The following is an 11790-nucleotide window of genomic DNA, read 5'->3' as shown; positions in this document are numbered from 1 at the left end:
TCCTGCTTTTAGCCTTACTGAACTCCTTAATAATTGTATCGTAATTTAACTTAGATGCTATATATGCTTCAATAGATAAAACTGCGAAAGCTGAAAGTCTTTCCTGACCCATTGTATTTCTTAAATAATTTTTTATTCGTTTTAAATTTGAAAAGCTCCTTTCAGAGTAGGCAGTACTTACCGATATTGTTAACAAAATTCGAACTGCAATGTAAATATTTGGGTAAATTTCTTTCAAGTTATTTTCTATTATGTATTGGAGCAGCTGTTTCACATCTTTAATGAAGTTGGGTAAATTTGGGATCATTGTTTGTAATTATTTATATAATTCGTAAGGTTGGAAGTCACTGCTCTCACCCACTCGCAGGACTGAATGTAAATCTTGATGGTTTTTTTAATATTTGCTCTTTTGGAATATTTTTTTAACTCGCTTAGATCGTAGAGAAAATCAAAATTTTCAAAATGTTGATTTAAAGACAAATCGCGAATCAATATTGCTTATTATAGACTCAATCGTGGTGTTAAAAAAATCTGTTTCATACCTTCTTTTGGGAGACTGTATAGATTGATCGCTGCTTTCATCATCGAACATCCTTTTTCTTTTCGACTATCTTTTCATTTTAAAAATCTTTTGGCAGTTTTTAGTCTTTTGGCAAGATCAATAGATACTGTATTCATTATTTTACGTCGCTTCTTTTTGAGTTTGTTCTGTGAGGTGTTCGTTATCCGATCATGTGTTCGTTATCCGAACATAAAAATCTTTCGCGAAAGTGTTCGTTATCCGATTTGTTCGTTAACCGATCACCCACTATAATTATATTAATAAATTCTTATTAAAATACACAAGAAATTTTCTTAAATACTATAATTATTTTTAATCGCAATTTTAATATTAAGACTTGGATCAAAATCAAACGGAAACGTATAAAAATTTAATTTTACCATTTTATAAATAAATTTTTTTAAAAAGAAATTTTTTACGTAATAATTCGAAATAAATAATTATAAAAATTTTTCGACCAATAAAAATCATTTCTGTTTGTAATGGATGAATTAATATAATGAATAAGAACCGGTTCGATCCGGTTGGGCGCGAATTTGAAAGCAGGTTTATAAGCAGCCATTAGATAAGGAGTCTGTCGACCGTTTCGAATCAAAATGGCAGCGAAGAAGCGAGGCGGGAGGAAACGTGGTGCGGAAACCAAGAATCAAAACGAATCTAAAACTAAAAAGACCGATAATAATCCCGAAGAAACTACTAACGAAGAAGAGAAGGATACGAAGAATGAAGAAACGAATGACGTCGATGTAAAACCGGAAGAAGAGAAGGTGGAGAAAAGTGAAACGAAAACCGACGAGGAGGAAAAGAAAGTTAAAAATTCAAATAGTAAAGAAAAAACGTCGACACCACCTCTTAAGAGGGCTCTTCGTAGTAATAAAGGGGCACAGAATTCTAACACCACCGACATTCCTAAGAAAGAAAAGAAAGCAGCAACTAAGACAAGAAAACGTGGTCCAACAGTTGCCGCCGAATTTTGGTAAGGATTTATTATAACAGTAATAAACCCGCCATTTTTATATTTATAATAAAAGAATTTCTATGCTAGATTTTTTTTTAATTTTTTAGTCGAAATATCTGGAAACTTTTCTACCTAATTATAAATTATTATTTATTCTGAGAAATTTTATAATAATATACTTTTATTAATTTTGAATTTTTAAATTAAGATATAGAATTTTCTATATGAATGATTTGGATGTAAGTACAAATTTAGAAAATGGGCTTATTGTCTTTATGCGAATAATTGATTTATACTCTTTGCAGAAGTAGAGGAATGAGTTGTTCGAATATAGAAGAATTTAATTGGGTTAAATTTACCTTAGGTAGCCAAAATGGCAGCTCATCTCTGATTCCAGCTAACAAAAGAAAGGAAACAGCGGGGATGCACGTTCTAAAACCTAACCTAACCTAACCTATTCTAATAAATTACCATAATTATTACCAACCAAATTATTAGAATAGGTTAGGTTATGTTAGAACGTGCGTCCCCATTGTTTCCTTTCTTTTGTTAGCTGGAATCGGAGATGAGCTGCCATTTTGGCTACCTAAGGTAAATTAACTTTTAATTGTAAAGCTGGCAGATTGCCGCTACGGGCGCACGCCGTTTAACAGTGGACTGCGGAAGTTCCGTGTGATTTATGATGGAACTGAAAAAGTCATGGCCGCCTGTACTTTTTCTGTTTTTAGATATGTTTGGCTTTCCTAAATACTTATGCTACTTATAGATACTATGCTACTTGATAAGTAGTATATTATATACTACTAGTTGAGTAGTAGAGTGTGTTGCTGAAAACAAAAACTAGTTTGAACGAGCAATGAAATCGGTACCATTGTGTTTACGGTTATCCCCATTTTATAATGCTAATTAGGTTCCGAAAAGGTGCCGCATTATGTGAATCTGTGCTTTGGGAAACGAACTAATACAAAAATGTGGGGTTAGATTTTAAAGGTTAGCCAGAGTGTACAATTATTTTTCGTAATTAAGAGAAATATGTTTATTAAAGCAATCGATAATTAACTAACAGTCGCAAGCAAATTGGGGCAAAAAGTATTGTATGTTAATATTGTTTCTCTACTGCTAAACATCATTAAACAAGGATGTTTTCTTTTTGTCAGAATGTTGTCATCCGAGCTTTACTGTTGACCTTAATCCCAATTATCAGCAACATTTTGCTTTTTCTCTGTTTTTTCATAAAATCTGATAGGCTAATGCAAGCAATGAAAATATCTTTAAAAATTTAATCTTTATATAGTAACTTTTTAATTTAATCTATAATACAAAGCACAACAACAATCTTTTGGGTTCATTTAGAGCACTATCACCAATGATAGTGACGCTTGGTTTATAAGAAAGCCAGAATAAAAAACTAGGACAAGGAAAAGAAAAATTATACAATCAGTTCTCATTACAGAAAGCGGGGCAAAAAGCATGAAACAACATTGAAAATTTCAATATCAATGGGGAAAATATGAGACAATACATGTTTGCTTGAATAAAAAAGTATTGAATGATGGGGTTATGACATTTTATCCTGGGATGTTCTCAAACCAAATTGGAGCAAAACTGTGTTGTATGGGAGATATCCTCAATTCTTGAACCATGTTAGAGCAAAAGAGTATTTTAGGAATGCTGTATTGTACATGGTTTATCTGTACTTACCTTTTTTTGACTTTTAGTTGGTTGTAAAGTAAGCTTGGATTTAAAATTATTATATATAACTGATGTAACACTGGAATTTTTTTATAGTACATTAAAATTGAATGTGTTATAATGATTCAAAACCTGATTGTTCTTCATGAACGAAAGTGTAATATATTCTTTTTATCCGTTGTGTCCTACTCTCGGTCACTCTAAGGATTAAAGCTCTCTGTGCCTCTTTTCTGCATAGCCTCCTTCAATTCCATTATAGATAATTCAGTGTCACTTTTGATTGTGTCGAGCCACTGAGTCCTTGGTCGGCCTCACGCTCTTTTCCTGCTAACCATCCCCAGCATGATTGCCTTCTCAAGGGAGCTGGTTCTCATTATATGACCAAAAAAGGACAGTTTCTGTTTGGTTATCTGGGCTTCCGGTGAGATTTTTGGTTGGGCTGTCTAAGACAGTTTTGTTGGTGATCTGTGCTGTCCATGGAATGCTTGAAAGCTGTCTCCAACACCTCATTCGTTCGTTATTTATTATAAGGTACACAAATTGTGTTACATACCTGGCTCTGCAGGAAGCATTACCAGGTTACAAAAACGTGACAAGAATAACATTAGTTATAGGTAGGTTAATATAGGTCAGGATAATATACAATGTAAAAATGTGGAGAAATTGAACAAGATATACATATGCAAAATATAGTCGACCCCCCCATAACTCGGTAGATACATTCCACTTTTTATGAAATTCACGTTCTAAGAGTCCTTAAATACATGAGCCAATCACAGCCTGGCACGTATGCACTTTACGGACTACGGCTGTTTGAAAGGTTTTCTTCCATAAAATTAATTGATTCTAGACTAATTTGACTCAACATTTCCAAAACACATATAATTTCTTGGGAATAATCCATATAAACTATGCTATAAACAAAAAATTGTAGGATTATTTACCAAATGTGCGCCATTTGATCACACCATTGCTTAAGCTTGTTTTCATCGTGGAGCGGCGCATCAAACAGCAGGTGCGTGTTTCCTGATAAATTATTTTTCTGCGAAAAATTTGCTGAACTTTGGAGACATCATTAATATAAATATAATTTTTATGGACGTTAAATAATAAATGGTTTTTAGTAGGTCCACTGCTTGTTTAAACTCAGTGGTTTGTGCAATATCTGCTATTGTCTAGATTCGACCAATCCTGTCGTGATACGAGTTGGCGATGCTGTTTTACCACATTTTACGAGTCTCTTTTAGCATGTTTATACAAATATGCTCGCAATTTTTTTTGCCGTGATATATGAATTCGCATTATATGAACCCGTGTTATAGGGGGTCTACTGTACAGAAATAAATGAGAACAAATACAAATGGATATACAAAATATGTACATATGCAATAAATGTAGATACAGGTGGGATTGAATAGAAATAGGATATGATAAAATAACATATATATATATATATATATATAAGTAATACAGATACAAAATGGGTAAAACAAAATAAAAATTAAAGTTACGAGGGTAGTCCCAGAAGTACCCGACCTAACAAAAAAGACACACAAAATTTGGTAAAACATATCTTTATTTTTCAACGTAGTCTCTTTTAGCTCGATACACTTTTTCCAGCAATGTACAATAGCTTTGATCCCCTGTTTATAGTGAGAATTGTCGGGCTTCTCAAAATAGCCATCAATCGCAGACTTCACCTCTTCATTGTTGGCAAATCTTTTATCACCAAGCCAATTTTTTAAGTTTGGAAAGAGAAAATAATCCGAGGGGCTAAATCTGGCGAATAAGGTGCGTGAAGAAGCAATTTGAACCTTAACTCATTGATTTTGGCCATCGCAATAACGGATGTGTGAACTGGTGCGTTGTCTTGATGAAATAACACTTTCTTTTTTGCCAAATGTGGCCATTTTTTCTTGATTTCATCACTCAAGCACTGCAATAAGTTTGCATAATACTTGTTGTTGTTTGTTTTTCCTGGGTGAATCCCAAAAAACTGACGCCATGACCTTGCTAGCAGATGGAACTGTTTTCTCCTTCTTTGGAGCTGATTCTCCCCTTTCAGTCCATTGTTTCGACTGTTCTTTCGTCTCAGGTGTGAAGTGATGGACCCATGTTTCATCCATGGTTATGAATCGACGCAAAAACTCGGCTTTGTTGCTGCGAAACATTGCCAAAGATTCAATTAAAACATCCTCACGACGCTGTTTTTGTCCCATTGTGTGCAAATGCGGCACCCATCTTGTGCACAGCTTTCTCATGTCCAAATTTTCAGTTAAAATGCGATGTACAGCACTTTTTGAAATGTTTACTATGTCTGCTAGCTCTCGCACTTTTGAGTTGACTGTCATCCAATACCATTTTGTGGATTTTTTCCACCATTTCTGGCATGGTCACCTCACTTGGTCGACCACTACAATGTTCGTCTTGGCAGCTCGTACGGCCTTGTTTAAACACTGCCACCCAATATTTTATTGTTGTAAACGAGGGAGCAGATTCCCCCAGAGTAGAATCTAGCTCAGCTTTAATATTGGTTGGACTGAAACCTTTCAAATGAAAGTATTGTATCACATAACAATGACAAATTTTTTCCATGTTTAGAAATTCACTGAGATTGTTCACTATTTATGGCTGCCAAAAAAATACTATACGACGTAACGTCTTCAAACTTCAAACTTAAGCTTTGTAAGGTTGATGCTTTCGAACACAGTCGTTTTTTTTTTTCAAACAAGTACCGCCATCTATGTCAGGTCGGGTACTTCTGGGACAACCCTCGTAAGAGATACAATTATGAGAGAAAATAATGAGGACATATATAAAATAAATGACATGCAATATATATATTGAGTAAGTGAATATACAGAAGAGAGTGTGACAAATAAAGTAAGAATCAGTGCAGAAGTGCTGTACCGCTCACACTGAACATATAGATTGATAACTAATTTTTAATATAACCCATTGAACGCGTGTCCGTCCACATAATGGTATGACAAAAACGGGCACTAGAGGCGCCCTAGCGATGATTTTAAATTAACAATAAATTATTTTTATTTGTGATAGGAATTTATTATTTATACCACAGAATGGTATAAATAATTATTATATGCCTTGATTAACCTTGCGCCGCAAGTTTACAATGTCCCGTGACTCACAAGTCAGTGAACGTTGCGCATTGACTCACGGGAAATTTGTTGAAAAAATGGTGGCTACATTTAAAATCGAGGTTTACAACCAAAGGTAAATAAACAAATTAAACCATTTTAAAGTTTTATAGAATGTTTAATAGATAGAAATATAGATTGGGACTTTAACAGAGCTGTAGAGCATATTGATAGGAACAAGAAAGTCAAAGGAACCGTACCTCATGGAAATTTGTAAAGAACGCCCACTAGGGGGCGTCCTGGGCTGCTAGTTAGATATAACAAAGTATACATAGACGACAATGATGCTGGTGTGGGAGATCTTGTGGCTTCTTGCGAGCCTTGTGAAGGCAAGGTAAATATTCTTGCTGACCAGTAGGTCAGAGAAGTTGCAAGGCCAGTCAATGTTCTTCTCATTTAGCAGTAGCCTGATGTTAAGTCAATCATGTTCCAAGGTGGGTCACTCAAAAATGTAGTGCAAAGTGCCGTCCTCCTTTTGACATGTAGGGCAGAGATGAGCGTCCCTGTTGGTAAACCTGGAAAGATAGCTGGCAAACCTCCCATGGTTAGTGAGGAGTTGGGTAGAATAGTAGTTCAGGGTGAACCAGTAAAGTGAGAAGAAATGTTTGAGATCTGGGATGTGAACTGAAAGGTAATACTATTGTTGTTAATCCATGAAGTTTGCCACTGCTGCAAGGTTTCCTCCCAGAGGATATGACAAAGAGTTTATCTGCTGAATTTGCTGTAAATAATTTGGAGTGTTGAATCCTCAGTTGCCCGTTTAGCTAGGGTATTTGCCCTTTCATTTCCAATATTGCCCTGATGTGCACAAACCCAGGAAATGATGAACTTGTTGCTGGCTGTGTACATAAGGTTCCTGATTTTGGTCGCTAGCAGGTGAAGATTGTTACTGTCAATGATCTGAGAGGCAGAGAGGGAATCGGTGTGAATGTGTGCACATGTTGCAGTGAGGTTGTCATTGGTCCAGCTGACTGCCATCTTAATGGCCAACAGCTCAGCTTGAAAAATGGTGCAATTATTATGAAGAAGATAGTGTTGGAAGAAAGATTTCTGATTACAGTAGAGCATCATTTATCTGAATCAGTTGGGGACTGGGGTTGTTCGGATAACCGATTATGTACGAAGAAAATATATTAACCTATCCCGTGTTGAAATTTTTCTCCGTTGCGTGTCGCTTCGCGTTGAATTTTCATTGATGTTAAGCCTAACATAAACTTTTTAAAATAATAATTGTGGCTACTGTATCGTTAAAAATGATTTCTTTATGTTTTACAAACGAAATAAATACATTGAAAAATATAAAAACAAATAAAAATTATACTTTAGGCCGACTGGAATTCTTTCAGATAACCGACGTTTCGGATAATCTACGCTCTACTGTATTAACATAAACCACAAAGCTACAGCCCAGTGTTGTTCTTGGAATCATCAGTATAAATATCGATGTTGGTAAGAAGAGAGTTGTTGGTGTGGATGGTATTATCATAGCCAGGGCACAGAGTATGGTGGAAGGGGTATGGTTTTTCAAGACTGTCACAGTGAGGAACGTCCATATTGCTGTCAATATATTCACCACGCTGAATAAGATGAAACTTATGGTGCTGAAGAACAGTTAAGTCGCTAGGGGGCTTTCTGGCAATAACCTGAATACTCCTGTTGGGGGCAGTGTGGAAGGCTTTTGTGATGTTAAGTAGTGCACGATGTTGAGAGGAAATTAATTTTCTCTTTGGGTGGACTTTACACATGGCCCAGCCCCAGGTGCCACATGCATAGGTGACAATGAAAAGGTATATGTTCATAGCATTAGAAGATAGTTTCCATTTATTTTTAGCCACCTGAGAAAAAGCCTGGAGGATCAACCTCGTCCGGTTGGTGATGTAATTTATGTGTTGATCCCAGGATAGCTGGAAATCAAGGGTGACACTCAGGTACTGTACTTGAGTGCCTTACCTACTTTTATAGTTGTGTTATTTTAATATGGGGAACACGTAAGTATAAGTTTGGTTGTCCAGACTTGTTAAAAACTTAGTAACTTAAAAATTAATTTACTCACAACTTTGATTTTTGTAACATAACGCCTTCTTTCACTTATGTCTTATACAAAGCATCAAATTATTATCCTTTTACTTTTTTAAAACAATGTTATATATCATTCATTTTTAAATTAAAATTGACATGAGAATTAGTTTGAATTAATTTTAAAATAATAGTTTTCAAAAACTATTTGTTGAATACCTAGTTGTCAGAATTTATCAATGTTGAAGATATACTAACCTTGTTTTTGGCAGGAATACCAGCTGTGATATAGGCATATTCATGAATCTATGTTAGTATTTATTGTAGCATTTTATTAATAATAAAGTATTAATTTAATAAAATGCAATAATAAAACATTAATTTTGTTGAATTCAAAGAGATTTTTTTAAAGTGATCAGTTTTCAACAAAACTAGTTTCTGTAAAAACTGGTTTTTACAGAAACTAGTTTTTGTTGAAAACTAATTAACTGATTTCAAGAACTCTTGGGATTTTGCCAGCACTAGATCATGTAGTATCATGAGAGTTTATCTAAGTATCATGAGAGCAGTAGTATCATGAGAGTTTATCTAAGTATACTCTGCATTAAGTAGTCATCATAAAAGTTACTTAGCAGCATATTTCTTGAAATGTGCTGCTAAGTCATTTGCCATTAAATGTCATTAAGTGCACATACCTGTAGTTGACAAACAAAAATGTGACTATAGTTACATATACAGTAGAACCCCTCTAATCCGTCACCTTTGGGACTGGGGGTATGGTCGGAATGCAAAAAAGGTTGGATTATCAGAAAAAAGTAAAATAAACAATCTTCCCCTTTGTCCAGTCTTTGTAGCACTGCTAATTTTTCATTTAATGAAAGAGTAACGTGTTTACGTTTCACTCCTGACATGTTAAAAACATGCACAAAACTGTACATGTACACACAATGTAAAGCATATACTGTAACGAACATAGAAAAACGCCACGGACGGTGAGTCACCGACGAGTCGGGACAAGTTTCTCGACTCCGACCACGGTCGGATTAACCGGAGTGACGGACTAGCCAAGGGTGGACTAGAGGGGTTCTACTGTAGTCACATTTTTGTTTGTCATCTAGTTTACATTTAACTAAAATGACTTCTAATACTTGATTGCTTTTTGTTATGTTCATTGGGGAAAATGCACAAAATTACTGTCAAACTTATCATACAGGAACATGTGGTGAAGAGAATAGACTATTTTTTAACATACATTATTTCTGTACAAAGTGGTGGAGATGCATTTCAGGCTGTTTGGCCCTCTTCAGTCCTTTTTGTACAATTATAAATTCTGCATAATAAAATACATTAAACCTAACATTTATTTAAATTACATATGTGCAAAACACAGAAAAAATGAAGGTTACCTGAAACAATATTTACTTATGACTCCTGGATAAAAGGAGTAGAATTAAAACCAAAAAAAGGACAAAAACAAGTAAAACTAAAACAAATCATGAATAATTTACTTGATTTTTTTTATTCTTTAATTCATTTGTTTCAGTTACTTCTTTTTTTTTTTTTTTTTTTTTTTTTTTTTTTTTTTTTTTTTTTTTTTTTTTTTNTTTTTTTTTTTTTTTTTTTTTTTTTTTTTTTTTTTTTTTTTTTTTTTTTTTTTTTTTTTTTTTTTTTTTTTTTTTTTTTTTTTTTTTTTTTTTTTTTTTTTTTTTTTTTTTTTTTTTTTTTTTTTTTTTTTTTTTTTTTTTTTTTTTTTTTTTTTTTTTTTTTTTTTTTTTTTTTTTTTTTTTTTTTTTTTTTTTTTTTTTTTTTTTTTTTTTTTTTTTTTTTTTTTTTTTTTTTTTTTTTTTTTTTTTTTTTTTTTTTTTTTTTTTTTTTTTTTTTTTTTTTTTTTTTTTTGAGTTTTTCGCATATTTAATTTAAATAAATGTTAAGTTTAATGTATTTTATTATGTAGAATTTATAATTGTACAAAAAGGGCTGAAGAGGGGCAAATAGCTTGAAATGCATCTCCACCACTTTGTAAAGAAATAATGTGTGTTAAATAATAATCTATTCTCTTGCCAAGTGTGTTCCTGTATGATAAGTTTGACACAGCAATTTTGTGCATTTTCCCTGATGAAATGACATTTGTTATATATTTTTGTCCCCTCGTCTTCCAGTTTTGTTACTTTACTAGAAACATCTCAAGTTATTAGTTTTTTGACAAGATACTAAATAAGTTGTTTTACCATTGATAAACTATGTTTGTCAATGGATTAAAAAAAGCATTCTGTGATTAAACAATACAAATTGGAAGTGATGACATAAAATGTAGTCAACCAAACAGTATTGATTAGTTACATGAAGAAACACTTTAAATTAATAAATTTATCAATTTAAGCATATAACACAAATTTATATAGACCTATAACTTTAACATTGACTGTAATTGTGTACAACTTATAAGTTCATGTTCACAATGATAAAGTGAATGTTGTTAATTTCTAATTTTAAGTATGTGAATATTTATTTAAATTATTTTTTGTCTTGATCACAGAGATCAATTTGATGATAATGTCTTATTATATTTTGTATATAAAATATATATAATTGTGACTGTCTATGAAACTATAAACCTGAAGAATTAGTTGTGTGATTACCATTTGTGTTCCATGTGATCATAGTCAAAGTATATTGGTCATGTGACAAACACCTTTATCCCCTCTTTACTCAATAAGCCTGTGTAAGTCCAAATATAGGAACAGAAGTGTGCAAACATATTAGGAAACTTGGATATAACCAGCAGAGTCAATAAAATAGTTTAATTTAAGGAACTTCAGCACATTAAATCCAACTTATTTTGCATATTTATGTTAAATCCTCAGGATTTAACATGAATATGCAAAATAAGTTGCTCAGGAGTATTGTATATGTACTGTGCAGAAAAGAGGAGTACTGTGTAGAGCAGCGTTTCTCAAAGTGAGCGATAACGCCCCTTTGTGGGTGCTGGAGGCTTTCAAGGGGGCAGTAGAAGGCTCAAAGAGAATTGGGGGCGTTAAGGAAATATAGAGGGGCGACGGCAGACAAATTCTATATATAAAAATTCGACGGAATATTTATAAAATGTTGTCATTTTCTATATTTTTTATTTTTTATTGAAGGTCACAACTTGAATATTTCTAATACATTGACTTTTATTTTAGCTCAGCGTTTCTCAAAGTAAGCAATAACGCCCCCTTCTGGGCGATGAATAGATCTAGGGGGCGCTGGAGGCAGGGTATTGAACGGTGACCAAAGGCAAAATTGGGGCTGATAAGAGGAAACATTGCGTTTAATGGTTTCCAGATGATGAGAACAATGTACAGTAAGGGCACAAAGTGTGAGATTCATAGAAAAGTTTTCCTAAGAATATTTCCAATCCT

The 11790-nt window shown here is 33.3% G+C and overlaps 1 protein-coding gene across 2 annotated transcripts in view; it reads left to right on the top strand.

The window, feature by feature from the left end:
- Nucleotides 1-1056: 1056 nt before the first annotated feature.
- Nucleotides 1057-11790, top strand: part of LOC111614243 (cylicin-2-like) — a 25680-nt gene continuing 14946 nt past the window's right edge. The window contains exon 1 of one of the 2 annotated variants that reach the window (XM_023355625.1): nucleotides 1057-1538. In XM_023355625.1, coding sequence (XP_023211393.1) covers nucleotides 1159-1538 — 380 coding nt within the window. In that variant the 5' untranslated portion in view covers nucleotides 1057-1158. The remainder of the gene's footprint in view (nucleotides 1539-11790) is intronic. The other variant, XM_023355626.1, reaches the window with a different exon arrangement.

Source organism: Centruroides sculpturatus, unplaced genomic scaffold (genome assembly GCF_000671375.1).
Source record: "Centruroides sculpturatus isolate CEXI.00-Female unplaced genomic scaffold, Cexi_2.0 scaffold1726, whole genome shotgun sequence".
NCBI classification, from domain to species: domain Eukaryota; kingdom Metazoa; phylum Arthropoda; class Arachnida; order Scorpiones; family Buthidae; genus Centruroides; species Centruroides sculpturatus.
This window is presented reverse-complemented; position numbering and strand designations above follow the sequence as displayed.